This window comes from Hemitrygon akajei, chromosome 4, assembly GCF_048418815.1.
Source record: "Hemitrygon akajei chromosome 4, sHemAka1.3, whole genome shotgun sequence".
Classification (NCBI taxonomy): Eukaryota; Metazoa; Chordata; class Chondrichthyes; order Myliobatiformes; family Dasyatidae; genus Hemitrygon; species Hemitrygon akajei.
The window spans coordinates 47150062-47169434 of record NC_133127.1 but is presented as its reverse complement, the minus strand read 5'-3'; the positions used below and the strand labels follow the sequence as shown (position 1 = coordinate 47169434).

Here is a 19373-nt window from a genome sequence, read left to right as displayed (position 1 = left end):
CCATTTGCCTTCTTATGTACCACTTTCAGGGAGCTACAAACCTGGGCCCCAAGGTGCCTCTGCTCATCAACACTGTTATGGATCTTGCCCATAACAGTATACTGTCTCCTTGCATTTGACCTAGCAAGGTGGAACACTTCACTTTGGGTTGGGTTAAATTCCTTTTTCATTTCTGCTCCCAAATGTGCAATTGATCTATTTCCTTTTGTATTCTTTGCCAGCTTTTACGCTATCCATAACACCACCAGTCTTAGTATCATCTGCAAACTTACTATCCCACTTATCTCCATTTTCATCCAGGTCACTTAGCTATGTCGCAAACAGCAGATTTCCCTGTACAGATCCCTGTAGAACACCACTAATGACAGACCACCAGCTAGAATAAGTCCCTTCCACTACCCTCTCCCTTCTAGGGGCAAGCCAATTCTGAATCCAAACAGTTTATTCACCATGAATCACGTGGACCTTCTGGATGAGCTTCCTTTGAGGGACCTTGTTATACACCTTACTAAAATCTATGTAGACAATGCCCACAGCTCTACTTTTATCAATTACCCTTGTAACCTCGTCAAAATACTTAATCAGGTTAGTAAGACATGACTTGCCCCACACAAAGCCATGCTGGATCTCCCTAATTAGGCCCTGGTTTTACAAGTGCTCCTAAATCCTATTCTCTCCGGTAACTTCCCTATCGCTGATGTGAGACTCACAGGTCTGTAGGCTCCAGTATATATCTGGTTCCCTTCTTGAATAATGGAACATTAGTTACTTGCCAGACCTCCAGGGCCTTGCCTATGGCTAGAGAGAATATGAAGATATTGGTCAAGGTCCCAGCAGTCTCTTGTTTCTCTCAATAACCTGGGGTATATCCCATCAGGCACTAGGGACTTGCCCACTTAACACGACCTCCTTTACCTTGAAATGCCCTAGCATATGAATACGCTTGGCTCTGATCTCCCTGTTCTCCACATCCTTCCGCTTGGTAAATTCTGATATAAAGTGCTCATTAAGGACCTCACCCACATCGTGTGCATCCAAACAAATGCCCTCTCTGAGTGCGGCTGTGATATTGTGCCTAAATTGTAGTGCACCACCTTGATAACCACCTCTTTAACCCCCTTCTCTACCTTTTCTAAAACATAGAAACCCTGGGATATTAAGCATCCATTCCTGTCCTTGTACAGGTCAGCCCTGCCCCAGAAAAGGTTCCAATCATCCGAGAACCTGAAACCATGCTCTCTGCCACCAGTTCCTCAGCCACTTACTAATTTGTACTGTTATTGTATTCCTGCTCTGTGGAGTACGTAGACTGGGAGTAATTCAGAGGTTACTACCTTGGAGGTCCTACTCTTTATTCTCTTCCCTAACTCCATATACACACAGTTCAGGATCACTTCTTTCTACCTGTGCAGATTGAGTCGGCGGTGAGGAAGGCAAATATAATGTTAGCGTTCATTTTGAGCGGACTAGGATATATAAGCAAGGATGTAATGTTGAGGCTTTATAAGACACTAGGGAGGCCTCACTTAGAGTATTGTGAGCAATTTTGGGCCCCTTATCGAAGAAAAAAAATGTGCTGACATTGGAGAGTGTGCAGAGGCTGTGCACAAGAATGATTCCGGGAATGAACCCTAGACATGCCCTCTTCTCATTGTTACCATCAAAAAGGAGGTACAGAAGCCTGAAGTCAGACACTCGGCGATTCAGGAGCAGCGTCTTCCCCTCTGCTATCCGATTTCTAAATGGACATTGAACCCATGAACACTACCTCCCTACTTTTTTATTGTTCTTTTTTTGCACTGCGTATTTTAACTTAACTATTTAATAGACATTTACTTTAATTCAGTTTTTTTCTCTGGGCTTGTACTCACTGGAAATCAGAAGAATAAGGGAGGATCTCATTGACACCTGTCAAATGTTGCAAGATCTTGATAGAGCGGATGTTTCTTATGTTGGGGGAATCTAGGACCAGTGGGCACAGCTTCAGAATAGAGGAGTATCCATATAGAACAGATATGAGGAATTTCTTTAGCAAGAGGGTGGTGAATTTGTGGAATTCATTGCCACAGGCATCTGTGGAGGCCAAGTCATTGGGCATATTTAAAGCAGAGGTTGTTAGGTTCTCAATTAGTCAGGGCATGAAGGGTTACGGTGAGAAAGCAGAAGGTTGGAACTGAGAGGGAAATGGATCAGCCATGATGAAAAGCCAGAGCAGACTCAATGAGCCGAATGCCTAATTCTGCTCCTTTGTCTCATGGTCTTGTGGACATTAGTGTGAACGTGCACCATGACCTTAGGCTGCTCACCGTCCCTTTTAAAGAGTATTCTGCAGCCACTCTAAGGCATCCTGGACCCTAGCATCTGGGAGGTATCACACCACCCTGACTTATCTTTCACGGCCTCAAAATCTCCTGTTCATTCTCCTATCGAGTCTCCTATTCCTATCACTCTACCTGCCTTTACCCTTCCCTGCCTACTGGTCTAGTTGCTGCTGTGACCTGATAGATTATCTCCCACCCCCAGCAGTATCCAAAGGAGTATTCTTGTTGCTGAGGAGAATGGCCACAAGGGAACCCTGCACTGACTGCTTACTCCCCTTCCTTCTCGTAGTCACCCATCTTCTACCAGAAGCCTGCATTCTGAGTTTGACCACCTCAGTAAAAGCCTCATCTGAGGATTTCAGCCTGCTAGATGGTCCAGAGCACATCCAGCTCCAGCTCTGGTTCCTTACCCTGTCAGTCAGGAGAGAGTTTGGGTGCACTTCCTGCAGATGTATTCATCAGGGAGACTGTTGGGTATCCTGCAATCTAAATATTTTACAGGAGGAGCTTCCACTGCCTTAACTCCCATCTTATCTACACTTGTTATACCTTTGGCTCTTACTAACTAAGGTTAAGTTCTACAATCAACTAAATGATTCCAAATGACTCGGCACCCTTGACCTCTACCTGTTCTTGCCGAAGCCTGAGCATTCTAACACTGGTCCACTCACACAGTAGCTGCTCTGCTTACACCTCGCTTCTTTTTATTGGCCCATGCTAAGTTGCTAATAATTTAAGCAATCTCTCGCTCTGCAGACAAGGCCCGACAGGTACCGATTACTTTTTAAACCTGATGTGTAAAGTCCACAGTGAACTGTCTCCAGCTCTCTCCGTGATTTCTCACTCTGCAATATTCCCTAACTTTGCCTAATACAGATGAAAATCAGTTCTTCAGAAAATATTTAAGCTGAAAGCGATAATCCATCATCCATACCAAAATTACTTGTTTAGTAAAGTATAATAACCACTTCCTAACTAGATGTAGTGTTGTTAGCAGTGTTAGCAGTTGTCTATATATATTTTTTACAAAGTTGAAATAATCCAGGGCATAGTCTTAGAGACTTGTGTTCAAAAGATCCAGCTGAATTTTTACAACCACTTCCAAGTCCACAAAAAAAGTGTAATTGCTGGGCATTCTTAGTGCTGATTATTCAACCCTGTGGTCATGGTTGGTCTTCTAGATGGATCAGGTTTCTAATACAGTGCTTTAAAAATTATTGCAGAAGGCTGCAGAAACTGAATGCAGCTTGTCCTTAAAGTGATGTATTCTTTTGCACTGATACTCTTCTGTGCTTTTTTTAAGTGTAGTTAAATAGGAAACTCGAGATTTTTGTGCATGATGTGCATTGCATATTGTACAGAAAGCTTAAGCAATTGCTTTGGGTTGTGGACCACCTTGGAGACATTTTTTCCAAGGAGTGGCAGTAATGGCAATTAAAATATTTCTAAAATAGATCTTTTCTAGTTAGATAAATATGCCCTAATTGTTTCCACCCTCCAGATGCTGTCTTTGCATTTCAGCTACGCAACCCAGTGCACAATGGGCATGCTCTACTGATGCAGGATACCTTTCAGCGATTGATTGACCGTGGCTACAGACGTCCAGTTCTCCTTCTTCATCCATTAGGCGGCTGGACAAAAGACGATGATGTGCCTTTAATATGGCGAATGAAGCAACATGCTGCTGTGTTGGAGGAGGGAGTTCTTAAACAAGAATCTACTGTTGTGGCCATCTTTCCTTCTCCTATGATGTATGCTGGACCAACTGAGGTGATTCTTGTCCTTCACTCTCTCCTGTATCTCGGGTTTTTATTGATTAATCTTTTTTACTGCAGTAAACGGTATAAAATCAAATTAATATCTTGCCTTTTATTCAGCAACCTTTTTCAAATTGATTGGTCATTTGAATTGACATGCATTGTATACTATATGCCAGTAAATTCTCGGTCCCAAACAAGTTACTAAAAACACAAGATTTTTTAAAATATATATATATATTTAAAACATCATAGAATCCCACAGCATAGCAGCCCTATTGGCTCATTGTGCTGGATTGGATCTTTGAAAGAATGATCAAATTAGACACTAATATTTTTCTCTGTGGCCCTAAAGGGTTAAAAGAAACAAATTACCCTTGTTAAAGCACTAATAATTCTCAAAATGTGGAAAGATAAAATATATCCATCTGGATAGGAGGGTACTGGAGAATGCTGCCTGAAATGGTGGTAGAGGCAGATACCTTCATCTCAAAAAAAAACTTGGATGTGTTCTTTGAAGAGTTATTATCAGGATTATAGATTTTGTGCTGATGTTAGAGTGGCCATTCTTGTTGACAGTGGGCTTCCTTTTGTTATATACTCACAGCCACTTTATTAGATACAGGAGTGGAGCCCAGTATGGTGTTCTGCACACCATTGTTGTAACACATAGTTATTTGAGTTATTGTTACCTTTCTGTCAAGCTTGAACCAGCCTGGTCATCCTGCTCTGACCGCTCTTATTAACAAAGCACTTTTGACCCAGAACTGCCACTCACTGGATGTGTTTTATTTTTCGTATCATTCACTGCAAATTTGATTGTAACGACTGATGCAAGAAAATTCCAGGCGATCAGTAATTCATGAGTATTCAAACCACCCCATCTGGCACCAACAAATATTCCACGGTAAAAGTCACCTCGATAACATTTTTTCCTCGTTCTGGTGTTTAGTCTGAGTAACAACTGAATCTCTTGATCATCTCTGCATGCTTTTCTGCATTGAGTTGCTGCCACATGATTGGCTGATTAGATATTTGCATTAATGAGCAGGTAAAGTGGCAACTGAGTGTATATTTGCTGTGGTTCCATGTCAGGCATTGTTAAAAAGAGGAACAACAATAATTAAGGTGAAACTGGCCACATCAAAGGAATGTGCAATGTTAGTATGGAGTGGAAAGAAAGCTAATCAGCACTTTTCAAGCTAATTCCTCACCACTCGCTGCTGTTATTTGCTCTGTCTCTGATGTCATAACAGTCTCTAACGAGTTACGAGGTCAGCAGTGCTGTCCACTTATTTGCATCAGGTATTATATGAAATGAAGTAATTATATAACTGTTTTAAAGAACTTTGCAAAGTTTCAACAAGTTAAATCCAATTAGTGAATGTACTTTGGGAAAGCAATCTGGATCATTCAGAATTCATTCTCTAGATTAGTTGATGTTATAACACCAATGATTATAAGTTTCTAGAAAAAGAAAGTTTCAATGATCTCACTGATTACATTATTAATTTTTGACCATGCATGAGAACATGAATGTAATCAGGTACGTGCCATTGAAATTCTGCTGTTTGTTTTGGGCACTCAGTCAATGATCAAATCCCAAGGTAACCTCTGCCAAAATGTTGTCGAATGGTTTTTTAAATTTGTTGGGCTTCATTGCCAAGACAGCCAGTCATTTAACACTTGGATTGCAATATTTGATATTGTTCTGAGCGATCAACTTCAAATAACCCCAAAAATACCCAGTAAGTGATTATCAAAGGAAAGAGGGCCTTGTGTGTAGCAAAAGGAACCAATAATGGTTAAACAATAGAAATAGCATTTTCTTTTTAATTGCTATTTTGCAATACTGTTCCAATTCAAAGGCATTTGCTAATTGAGATAATCTCTTTGATTTGTGAGATTATAGATAGATGCTTAGCAACATCTAAGTCGTAGAACATACAACAGTACAGCACAGGAACAGGCCATGTGGCCTTCAATGTTGTGTCTAACCAGGTAAATTAGTAATCAAATCGTAAACGAAACTTATCTGTTCTGCCTACAGAATGTTCATACTCTTCTATTTTCTGCACATTCATGTGCGTATCTAAGCATTTCTTAAAAGTCTGTACCACCACCCCAGGCAGTGCCTTCCAGGCACCCACACTTTCTGTGTAAAAACATATCCTCACATCTTTGAAATTATCCCCTCTCACTTTAAGTCCATACCTTCTGGTATTAGACATTTCAATCTTGGAAAAAGATATTGTCTATCTATGCCTCTTGTAATCTTATAAACCTCATCCGAATTGTATGCAGTACTTCAGATGTAGCCTAACTAGAGTTGTATGAAGCTGCAATGTAACTTTCACATTTGAACTCTGACTCGACTAATAAAGGCAAGCATGTCATATGCCTTAATAACCCTATCAACCTGTGTAGCCACTTTCAGGGAGCTAGGAACTTGGATGCAAGGTCCCTCTGCTCATCAACACTGTTAAGGATCTTGCCCTTAGTAGTATGCTGTCAGTTTACATTTGACCTACCAAGGTGCAACACTTAATATTTGGTTGGGTTATATTCCATTTACCATTCCTCCGCCCCTTTGTATTCTTTGCCAGTCTTCTATGCCACCAATCTTTATCTTTTCTGCAAACTTAGTAACCTACCCATCTACAATTTCATCCAGATCACTTGTATACATCACAAACAGCAGATATCCCAGTACAAATCCCTGCAGAACACCACTAATGACAGAGCTCCAGCTAGTCATTTCAACCACTGCTATCTTCTGTAGGCAAACCAGTTCGGAATCTAAACGTTCAATTCGCCATGGATCCCATGCATTTTCTGGATGAGCCTTCCATGAGGGACCTTGTCAAACACCTTACTAAAATCCATGTAGACAACATCCACAACTCTACCTTCATCAATTACCCTGGTGTAGGAGCAGAATTAGGCCATTTGGCCTATTCAGTCAGCTCTGCCATTTCATCGTGGATGATCAAATTTTCCTCTCAGCCCCAATTTCCTGCCTTCCCCTGCATCCCTTCGTGCCCTGACCAATCAAGAATCCATCAAACTCTGCCTTAAATATACTTGGCCTCCACAGCTGCCTGTGGCAAAGAATTCAACAGATTCATCACTTTCTGGCTAAAGAAATTCCTCCTCATATCCGTTCTTAAAGAACACCTCTCTATTCTGAGGCTGTGTCCTCTGGCCTTAGACTCTCCCAGCATAAGAAGCATCCCTCTCCACATCCATTCAACCTTTCATCATTTGATAGGTTTCAATTAAGTCGCCCCTCATTCTTTTGAATTCTAGTGAATACAGGTCCAGAGCCATCAAATACTCTTCATATGACAAGCCATTCAATGCTGGAATGATTTTCATGAACCTCCTTTGAACTCTGTCCAGTTTCAGCACATCCTTTCTAAGATGAGGGGCCCAAAACTGCTCACAATATCCAAGTGAGACTTCACCAGTGCTTTATAATGTCTCAGCATTACATCCTTGCTTTTATATTCTAGTTCCCTTGAATTGAATGCTAATGTTACATTTGCCTTCCTTACCACAGACTCAACTTGCAAATTAACCTTCAGGGAATCCTACAGGAGGACTCCCAAGCCCCTTTGCAGCTCATTTTTTAAAATATATTTTCTCTCTGTTTAGAAAATGGTTAACCAATTTCTTCTACCAAAGACCACGACCAGACACTTCCTGAAACAGTATTCCATCTGCCACTTCTTTGCCCACTGCTTTATTCATGCTAGAATCTTTCCAGTGATATCATGGGCTCATAGCTTGTTCTGCAGCCTCATGTGTGGGCCTTGTCAAAGGTCTTCTGAAAATCCAAGTACACAACATCAACCAATTCCCCTTTGTCTATCCTGCTTGTTATTTCTTACAAGAATACAAACCAATTTGTCAATCAACCTTGCTGACTGCAGCCTGTTTTATCATGTGCCCCCAAGTACCCTGGGAGGTCATCCTTAACAATTGACTCCAGCATCTTTCCAGCCACTGAAGTCAGACTAATTGGCCTATAATTTCCTTTCTTCTGCCTCTCCTTTCTTGAAGAATGAGCTAACATTTGCAATTTTCCAGACTTATACTCAGTTGTGTTCCCCAGCTAAAGTCCCACTTTTCTCCCACTCACTGGCTAAAATGCAGTTATCAATAAAAAAATGTTTATGGGTACACAGTTTCTTACATTACATAGAAACTATACAATATTTTTAAAGTAACATGCTATGAAATGGGGTAATGAAAAGAAGCATAAAAATTCAGGCCTGCTCTTTTTACAGATCTAGAATTTGAAATGGACAAATGTATACTCAATCCTGTAGGTTGTGATCAACGGATAAATGTAATACAGTCTGTGTAATATATAAACGGTTTCTAAAGCTTCAGTAATTATAACTACAATGTGCATTTTTGTACCCATCCCCAAAAACCATTAAGGATACACTCTCAGGAACTATGAAGTTAACTTCCTACATTATTGCTCTCTAGGTGTGAAATATCCTGTTCTCAATATGCTGTTTTGTTACTACAAATGTCAAGCACACCAAATCAATTTCCCATCTGTACAAAATAGCAATATAGGATGTGGCAACTGTCGTATCCACAACTTTGACAGCAGAATGATGGCTGTACCACAAACTGTTCTGGAAATGGGATATAACAGGCAGATTCAATAACAAGGCCAGCACATTGGCTTAATTAGTCAAAAATGTTGTGCATGGATATATCAACACAAACATTCTAAGCTCAATCAAATAGTAAATCACACTTGAACCAGTTGTGAGAGGGCTAGCAGCCTCAAATCTACTAGAATTTTACAGCTACACTATTAATTCTAGCACTTTCTTACATCAGGAGAATCATGACAGTGATTTCCAGACATCATTTACTCAACAGAACTACCTTCACAACATCCTGTTTTCTCATAGAGAATGGAAAGCAAATAGGCATTTTCTTCTGCAGTTGTTTGGTTTTAGACTATCAGTTAACAAACAGCCTCTGTTTTTCCCAGGTTACAGTAGTGTACAGGGTTTCATTGTCCATTCAGAAATCCAAGGGTGGAGGGGAAGAAGCTGTTCTTGAAACGTTGAGTGTGTGTCTTCATGTTCCTGTAACAACTCCTTGAGCAATGGTAGCAATGAGATGGCATGTCCTGGGTTCAATAGTTCTAAGTAAGTTTCTACTAAGTTTTTTTTCCTGTTAATATGTAGTTAGTGTGCTGAAAATGAGTCAGTGGTTAGTGTTAGTGGTATGTTCCCTCTTAAGCAGTGGAGGTGATAGATGGGAGCTACAGGGAGGTATTCACCCCTAAGTTGGAGGAAGCAGTAGCTGGGTAACTTTCAGGAGGGAGAAACGGAATAGACAATCAGTGCAGAGTATCTCTGTAGCTGTTCCCTTCAATAATAAGTATTCTGCTTTGGATTCTGTTGAGAGAAGCAACCTAACAGGGGGAAACCACAGTGACCTGATCTCTGTGTCAGTCTTTGTGGTTCAGAAGAAAGTGGGAGAAGAGTGCAATAGTAATAGGGGATCCCATAGTTAAGGGAGCAGACAGAAGATTCTGTGGATGTGATAGACACCCGCATAGTATTTTGCCTCCTAAATACCAGGGTCTGGGATGTCATGAATAAGGTCCACAGTATTCTAAAGGGGGAGGTCATAGTACATATTGGTACTAACAACATAAGTAGGAAATGGGGGGGAGGTTCTGAAGAGAATATAGGGAATTGGGTAGAAAGCTGAAAAGCAAGACTTCCACAGTAGTGATTTCTGGATTGCTGTTTGTGCCACGTGCCTGTGAGGGTAAGAATCGGATAACTTGGCAGATGAATGCTTGGCTGAGGAATTGGTGTAATGGGCAGGTTTTCTGGATTATTGGGATCTTTTCTGGGGAAGGTATAACCTGCAGAAAAAGGGTTTGCATCTGAACCCGAGGGGGAACCTCGTGGCAACAAATTCCAGAGATTTACCACCCTCTGACTAAAGTAATTTCTCCGCATCTCAGTTCTAAAAGGACGTCCTTTAATCTTGAAGTTGTGCCCTCTTGTCCTAGACTCCCCTACCATGGGAAATAACTTTTCCATATCTAATTCTGTTCAGGCCTTATAACATTCGGAATGTTTCTATGAGATCCCCCCCTCATTCTCCTGAACTCCAGGGAATACAGTCCAAGTGCTGCCAGACGTTCCTCAGATGGTAGCCTTTCATTCCTGGAATCATTCTCATGAATCTTCTCTAAACCCTCTCCAACATCAGTACATCCTTTCTAAAAGAAGGAGCCCAAAACTGCACACAATACTCCCAAGTGTGGTCTCACGAGTGCCTTATAGAGTCTCAACATCACATCCCTGCTCTTATATTCTAAACCTTTAGAAATGAATGCCAATATTGCATTCACCTTCTTCACAACGGATTCAACCTGGAGGTTAACCTTTAGGGTATCTTGCACATGGACTCCCAAGTCCCTTTGCATCTCTGCATTTTGAATTCTCTCCCAATCTAAATAATAGTCTGCTGTTTATTTCTTCCACCAAAGTGCATGACCAACATTGTATTTCATTTGCCACTTCTTTGCCCATTCACCTAGACTATGTAAGTCTCTCTGCAGGCTCTCTGCTTCCTGAACACTAACCACTCCTCCACCTATCTTTGTATCATCAGCAAATTTAGCCACAAATGCATTAATACCGTAGTCCAAATCATTGACATACATCGTAAAAAGCAGCGGTCCCAACACTGACCCCTGTGGAACCCCACTGGTAACCGGCAGCCAGCCAGAATGGAATCCCTTTATTTTCACTCTGTTTTCTGCTGATCAGCCAATGCTCCACCTAGTAACTTCCCTGTAATTCCATGGGCTTTTATCTTGATAAGCAGCCTCATGTGTGGCACCTTGTCAAAAGCCTTCTGAAAATGCAAGTACACCATGTCTACTGCATCTCCTTTGTCTACCCTGCTTGTAGTTTCCTCAAAGTATTGCAGTAGCTTTGTCAGGCAGGATTTTCCTTCTAGGAAACCATGCTGGCTTTGGCCTATCTTGGCCTGTGCCTCCAGGTACTCCGTAATCTCATCCCTAACATTCGATTCCAACAACTTCCCAACCTCTGAAGTTAAGCTCTATAAGGTCTATAATTTCCTTTCTGCTGCCTCCCACCCTTCTTAAATAGCAGAGTACCATTTGCAATTTTCCAGTCATTCAGTACAGTGCCAGAATCTATGGATTATTGAAAGATCATTGTCGATGCCACCGCAATCTCTCCAGCTACTTCCTTCAGAACCCGAGGGTGCATTCCATCAGGTCCAGGAGATTTATCCACCTTCAGACCATTAAGCTTCCTGAGCACCTTCTCAGTCATAATTTTCATTGCACAAACCTCACTTCCCTGACACTCTTGAATGTCTGGTATACTGCAGATGTCTTCCACTGTGAAGACTGATGCAAACTACGTATTCAGATCCTCTGCCCTCTCTGCATCTCTTACTACAATATTTCCAGCATCATTTTATATTGGTCCTATCTCTACCCTCGACTCTCTTTTACCCTTTATATAATTAAAAAAGCTTTTAATATCTTCTTTGATATTAGTCGCCAGCTTCCTCTCATAATTCATCTTTTCCTTCTGAATGACCTTCTTCGTTTCCTTCTGCAAGTTTTTAAAAGCTCCCCAATCCTCTATCTTCCCACTAGCTCTGGTTTCCTTGTATGCTCTCTCTTTTGCTTTTACTTTGACTCTGACTTCACTTGTCAGTCACAGTAGTGTCCTCCTTCCCTTTTGTATACAGGCTTCAGAACAGTAGTCAGGATTTGGGGTACCAATTACAACAGGAGGTAGAAAAGGCATGTGAAAGGGGCAATGCTACGATAGTCATGTGGGATTTCAATATACAGGTAGATTGGAGAAAATCAGGTTGGTGCTGGATTCTAAGAGGGAATTTGTAGAATGCCTATAAGTTGGCTTTTAGAGCAGCTTATGGTTCAGCCTACTAGGGGAAAAGCAATTCTGGATTGGGTGTTGTGTAATGAACCAAATTTGATTAGAGAGCTTAATCTCAAGGAACCCTTAGGAAGCAGTGATCATATTATGATAGAATCCACCCTGCAGTTTGAGGGAGAAACTAAAGTCAGATGTATCAGTATTACAGTGGAGTCAAAGGAATTACAGAGGCATGAGGGAGGAGCTGACCAAGAATGATTGGAAGATGACACTATCAGGGATGACGGCAGAACAACAATGTCTAGAGTTTCTGGTGACAATTCAGAAGGTGCAAGATAGATACATTCCAAAGATAAAGTATTCTAAAGGGAGGATGAGGGAACTGTAGCTGACATGGAAGGTCAAAAACAGCATAAAAACAAAGGGGAGAGCATACCATATAGCAAAAGTTAGAGGATTAGGAAGCTTTTAAAAACCAACAGAAGGCAATATAAAAGCCTTAAGGAGAGTAAAGAAACTATGAAGGGATGCTAGCCAGAAATATAAAGTGGATACCAAAATTATTTATTTCAAATACATGAAGAGTAAAAGAGAGGTGAGAGTCAATATCGGACCTCTGGAAAATGCTGCTGGAGAGGTAGTAATGGGGGACGAGGAAATGGCAGAGGAACAATAAATATTTTGCATCATTCTTCACTAGAAGACACAAGCATTATTAGAGAAATTCAAGAATGGCAGGACAGAAGTGAGTGTTGTTGCTATTACTAATGAGGAGGTGCTTGGGAAGATGAAAGGTCTGAAGATAGATAAATCACCTGGTCCGTATGCACTGTACCTCAGGATTATGAAAGAGGTGGCTGAAGACGTTGTGGAAGGTTAGTAATGGTTTTTCACGAATCACTAGAATGTGGAATGGTTCTGGAGGAATAGAAAATTGAAATGTCACCCTACTCTTCAAGAAGGGAGGGAGGTAGAAGAAAGGGAATTACAGGCCAGTTAGCCTGACTTCAGTGGTTGGGAAGGTGTTAGAGTCCGTTATCAAGGATGAGGTTTCGGGGTACATGAGAAAATGGGCCAAAGTCAGCACAGTTTCCTCGAGGAAATCTTGCCTGACAAATCTCTTAGAACTCTTTGAGGATACAACAGTCCACATAGACAAAGGAAAGTCTGGATATTGTTTACTTGGATTTTCAGAATGTCTTTGATAAGGTGCTTAACAAGATGAGAGTCCATGGTATTACAAGAAAGATACTAGTATGGATAGAAGATTGGTAGACTGACAGGAGGCAAAGGGGGAGGGGGGAAATACAGGGGACCTATTCTGGTTAGCTGCCTTTGGCTAGTGGTGTTCTGCATGGGACAGTGTTGGGACTGCTTCTTTTCACGTTGAATGTGAATGATTTGGATGACAGAATTGATGGCCTTGTGCTAATTTTACAGATGATACGAAGATAGGTAGAAGGGTAAGTAGTGTTAAGGGAACAGGGATTCTGCAGAAGGACAGATTGAGATAATGGGCAAAAAAGTGGCAGATGGAATATAATGTAAGGGAAGTGTATGGTCATGTACTTTAGTGAAAGGAATAAAAGTGTAGACTATTTTCTAAACAGATAAAATTTTAAAAATCAGAAGGGACATGGGAATCTTTGTGCAGGATTCCTTAAAGTTTAATTTTCAGGTTTTGGGAGTGGTAAAGAAGGCAAATGCAAATGCAATTTTAGTATTTGTTTTGACAGGACTAGAATATAAGAGCAAGGATGTAATGCTGAAGCTTTATAAGGTATTGGTCAAACCACATTTGGAGTATAGTGAGCAGTTTGGGGCTCTTTATTGAAGAAACAATGGGCTGGCAATTGAAAGGGTCCAGAGAGTTCACGAGAGTGATTCTGAAAATGAAAAGGTTAACATATGGGATCTCATTGAAACCTATCAAATATTGTAATATCTAGATAGATGGTATGTAGGGAAGATGTTTCCTTTAGTAGGTGAGTCTAGGACCAGAGAGCATAACCTTAGACGAAGGGGACGTCCATTTAGAACAGAGATGAGGAATTTATTTAACCTGAAGATGGTGAATCTGTATCATTCTTACCACAGGTGGCTGTGGAGGCCGAGGCCAAGTCATTGAGTATATTTAAAGCAGAGATTGATAGGTTCTTGATTAATCAGGGTGTCAAGGATTACAGGGAGAAGGCAGGAGAATGAGGTTGAGAGCCATGATGAAATGTGGAGCAGATTTGATGCCCCAGGTGGCCTAATTCTGCTCCTATATCTCTGGTTTAATACATCTTAATACAATGCTTGGGATTTTCCTTCACCTTGTCTGCCAGAGCAACCTAATGTCTTCTTTTAACTTACTTGATTTTGTTCTTAAGTGTTCTTTTGCATTCCTCAGGTAACTGATTTGCTCCTTCCTGCCTATACCTGCTATGTACCTCTCTTTTTTTTTGAAAACCTGGGCCTAAACCTGTTATCATTGTCTTTTATTCTAAAAGGAACATTTTAACTCTGTACTCTCAAACTTTCAATTTTGAAGGCCTCCCACTTATCAGTTACACTTTTCCCAGAAATCAGCCAGTCCCAATCCACACTTGCCAAATCCTGTCTGATACTGATAAAATTGGACCTTTTAACAATTTAGTATCTAAGACTACCTTCCTCAGTATTAACACCACCAACTATTCCAACCAAACTTTGGAAAGAATTTTATGGAACACAATCTACTGAGAAATTAATTGTTTAACAACAGAGTAAACTGCACTTAAGACAGAAGTTGCAGCAATTTTTTTGAAATATTGAATGAAGGAAGTGCAGTCACTAGGATTGATTGACAGAGGAATTATCCAATGGTCTATTAAGGTGTAGGAGCAGAATTAGGCCATTTGGCCCATCAAGTCTGCTCCGCTATTCCATTATAACTGATTTATTATCACTCTCAACTCCATTCTCCAACTTCTTTCCTGTAACCTTTGATGCCCTTACTAATCAAGAACCTATCAATCTCCGCTTTAAATATACCCAATGACCTCCACAACTGTCTGTGGCAATGAAATGCAAATATTTTTACCCTCTGGCTAAAGAAATTGCTTCTTTTCTCTGTTCTAAAGGGACATCCTTCTATTCTGAGGCTTTTCTCTACTCCTGGGAATATAATTGTTTCTACACGAAACCAAGATATAAAAAAAATTGAAGCCTAGTGTGCACACAGCAGAATCTACAACCCAGAGTGCACACATTTGTGGATACCTGAGAACTGGAAGGCAAAATCAACATGTGGCAGATACTTTATTGATCCCAAAGGAAATTAGTGTTAGTGTATTTCCAGTGCACAGATATACAAATATTAGAGGAGAAGTAAGAAAGAATAAAAAAAAGTTACCTCAATCAGCCTAACAATAGTGTCTCAGTAACAAAAGGAAAATGAATAGTGTGTGTCATCCATTTTTGTGTTTCTTTTAATGTGTTCTTTATAGGTCCAGTGGCACTGCAGGGCACGCATGATTGCAGGAGCAAATTTCTACATTGTGGGCCGAGACCCTGCAGGCATGCCTCATCCTGAGACCAAGAAGGACTTGTACGAGCCAACACATGGGGCAAAAGTACTGACTATGGCCCCAGGCCTGTTGTCCCTGGAAATTGTTCCATTCCGTGTGGCTGCATATAACAAGCAGAAGAAATGCATGGACTACTATGACCCTGAACGGTAAGTATAAATTACGTGGTTAAATATGTGAAAGCTGTAAATTAACCTCATAAAACTAGGATGCAGAGAAATTAGAGGTTGCTGTTCCAGAATTGTTTGTGGTATAGGAGATCTAATTGGTTTAAAGAACAAAGGAGAAAATGCACTCTAGATTTTGTCTTTTTATTTAAATAAGTATATTTTCTCCTTTGTTCTTTTACCAATTAGATTAGACAAAATCTAATCAGTTCCCCTGAACAGCTGAAGGCAGTGAACACCAAGCAGAATGGAAGAAATTTTAAGTTGCTTATTATAACGTATAGATTAACTTGCAACTGGAACAGTTTGCAGAATCTCAATGTCTTAATTGTTTTCTAGTCATTAAAATCTACTCAAATAGGTGAGCTTGATAATGGTGAACCCCAAATGTAGTATAATATTTAGAGCTTCCTATATTACTCCGAAAAAGATGTATACCATATTCTGTGATACATATTAGCTGTTTGCAATGATAGAAGCATATAGCTAAGCAGATGGAGCTTTCAATATGAAGGTGATTAGATTTTTTTACAAATGGATATCAAAGTATGTGGATCAAAGTCAGTAAACAAAACAAAGGTGAATTTTGGTTACAATCTAATTGAATGGCAGTTTAGAGCAACAATGGAAATTGTAGAACCAATCAGAATAAGTAGTAACTTGAACAAAAGTGGGTTGATTAGAGAAAGCCTACATTTGCTTTAGTTAAGTCACGTGTAACTCACTTGATATAGTTCTGTGATCAAGTGTGAGAGACAACTGCTGTAGCAAATGCAGTTGATATGGTATATCTGATCTTCCCAAAAGCAATTGATAAAGTTCCACATAACAGACGTCAACAAAATTGAAGCACAGTACTAAATGAGAGTGTAACAGCAGGGATAGAAAAGTAATCAGAAACAAAATATTATGAAAGCTTATTTTTCAGACTATAGGGAAATGTGCAGTGGGCAAGCCCAGGAGTCTGCACTAGCCCCTTTGAGCACCAATACAGGTTTCAGAGGTAGAAAGTCAGTCTTGTTTGTATGTGATAAATGGTAAATTTCACACTGAACCTCACTTTACTCCATTCATTTCAATGTAACCAAAATTTGGAAGACAAATACTATGCACATTCATTATCACATGACATGTAATAGAGGACAAATTTGGTGCTCTTGAAAGTAACTTCCCTTGAGATGCTGTGCAGAAGAGGTTAAAATGAATAAACTATTAAATGCAAAGCACCATAGTACAATGACACACAGTATCGAAATATCAGTTGAGCCTTCTCAACCCTGCGTTACATTTTAGAGGTGAAGTGAAAGCATGGTACTTCATTGGGTCAGAGGCAAGGCAACTGAGTTGCTGTTTCATGCCTCCTAGCAGACAGTCTTCAGTGATGTATTGGCAGAGATCTGGAAACAGATTGCCCACCCACCATCTCAGCTGCAAACCAGGATAGACCACAAGGGGAGAAAGAAGATTTAAAAAAATTAGAGGACAACAAACCCTCAGAAAAAGAAAATCTTTTATAGAAAAAAAACATTTCAAGAGGGAAGTGATCTCACTAAGATTATTTGTAAAAGGGCTGCAGTGAATTAACTAAAATGATGCTGCTGTTTTCACTGCATGCTGTGAAGGCTTTATAATCTCACCCAGCTCATTATATAAATTGTTTACTGATTTTTAGTTTGAAACAAATAAATACGGCAGAAATAAATATAATGTATTTTGTGTACAACATACTTTTCTTCCTTTAATCTTTACATTTTCTAATTTAAAGCCATGAAGACTTTGACTTTATTTCTGGAACACGCATGCGTAAATTGGCACAAGAAGGAGTGAACCCACCAGAAGGATTCATGGCTTCGAAAGCATGGGCAGTCCTCACTGAATACTATAAGTCCTTGGAAAAGATGTAGATGGGAACAGCAGAAATGTAACACAACAGTTCCTTAATTGATAGCAGGGGACCACACACACAGCAAGAGTTCCAGCAATTTTATTGATGTTTCTTAGGAACCAGTGTTCTTCCTGAAGCTACATTACTGTCTGCACAAGTCTTATGAGCTTTATTATATATGAGGACCTATAGAGTTGCTCTTCCCACTGTTCTTCCTTTCTTTGAGTTGCCATGTTTTCTGTTTCTATTACCTTTATCTAGTGTTGACATTTCCAGTTCAAACTACCATTAAAAATTTGTTTACTCAAGGGCATTCGATGGGTTGAGCTTTCAACTGGAGCAAATTTAAAGGTGTCACTGTTTATTCATTAAGATTACTTAGCTTTTTAATTTTTTTAATTTCTCTGCTGAGTTTTTATCATATACAGACATGGCTGTCTTTTAACTTTCAACCCCTCCTCCAGATACAGCATTAAGTTTTTTTCAATCTTTGAAATTTCTTTAACAATTTTGATTTGAAAGGCGTAATGAAAGCCAAAAGGACTCTTTGATTGCAAAGCAGCTGGTATGTTGTCACACTACAATTAGGGTCATGCCTCTCATGAGCATTTCGGTTTTAGTAGATATTGCAAAGACTGCAATAGAGAATGGATTATTGCAGTGAAGGATATATAACTCAGAATTGTAAATGACTTGACATTTTACAGGTGCCTTTCACATTGGGCCATCAGTTTGGGATTTCCAGTAAAACTCAATAAATGTCCAAACCCAATTAATGTCTGATTTATTAATTGTAGGTGTCAAATACGTGAGGTAGACTGGTGACAACCCATGGGACTTCCAAACCTAACTATTAACCTAGCTATAAAGTGGGCATGGTAAAATCAAGTGTAATGATGTTGCATAATTGGTCATGTAATTTGAAAACCTACTGTTCACAGTCATGTATGCAGTTATTGCAATGATAAGGTTTGCTTGATATGTGCCTCTGTAATAAAGATGGTCTTTCATTGAATTTAACTATTGTTAGATTGCTTAATTTTGATTCCAAAATTCATCTTCAGATTTTCAAGGTGATGTAAAGAACTCTGTATCTTTTCTTCTCTTACTCCACATTCAGCCAGGGTGTGCTGCATTGTGTTTAGTTTTTCACATGAACGTTTGGTTGTATTGACATCTGTGGTCCATCAGTGATGGCCATTGAGACTGTTTTGTTGAATTAAGGGATTGCCACAGCCAATCCCATTCTTTAAACTCTCTTCTGCTACAGAAGTATTTAAGGAGTTATCCATAAACAAAAATGACCACACCTCCGGCAGTGTATTATCTCATGATTTATTTCTCTGTGCACAGAGTCTGTTTGACTTTCCAAGGCTTCAGATATGCTTTGAGCCATACTGACTGAGAACTATGTACCAAAATGTAGCCAGAACTCTACATTTTTGTAAACAGAAATCAAAGACATTTAATCAAATTCCATTTGATGTGTGTTATTTGATGGGATTCTGTGTCAAATGCAACCATCACAATAGGTCTGTATACTTTGTATCAGAATCCATGGAGAAGTTTCTTACTGAAAATTATATTGTCAGTTTTATTTAACTGTTTCCAAAGGGAGTAGAGAAGGTAGCCTCTTGCCTTCTCCATGATCAGCCTTGCACTCACCAATATGTAAATAGCCATCATCTTCTCTATTTAGTAGATCTAATTAACTCAGTCAACCCCAGCTTTATCACCATCTCC

General features: G+C 39.9%; 1 protein-coding gene across 1 annotated transcript in view; it reads left to right on the top strand.

Annotated features, from left to right (window-relative positions):
* papss1 (3'-phosphoadenosine 5'-phosphosulfate synthase 1) overlaps positions 1-18650 on the top strand; it is a 95727-nt gene extending 77077 nt beyond the window's left edge. The window contains exons 10-12 of the mRNA XM_073042500.1: positions 3823-4091; positions 15498-15727; positions 17511-18650. Of these exons, the coding sequence (XP_072898601.1) occupies positions 3823-4091; positions 15498-15727; positions 17511-17649 (638 nt within the window). The 3' untranslated portion in view covers positions 17650-18650. The remainder of the gene's footprint in view (positions 1-3822; positions 4092-15497; positions 15728-17510) is intronic.
* The last annotated feature ends 723 nt before the right edge of the window (positions 18651-19373 follow it).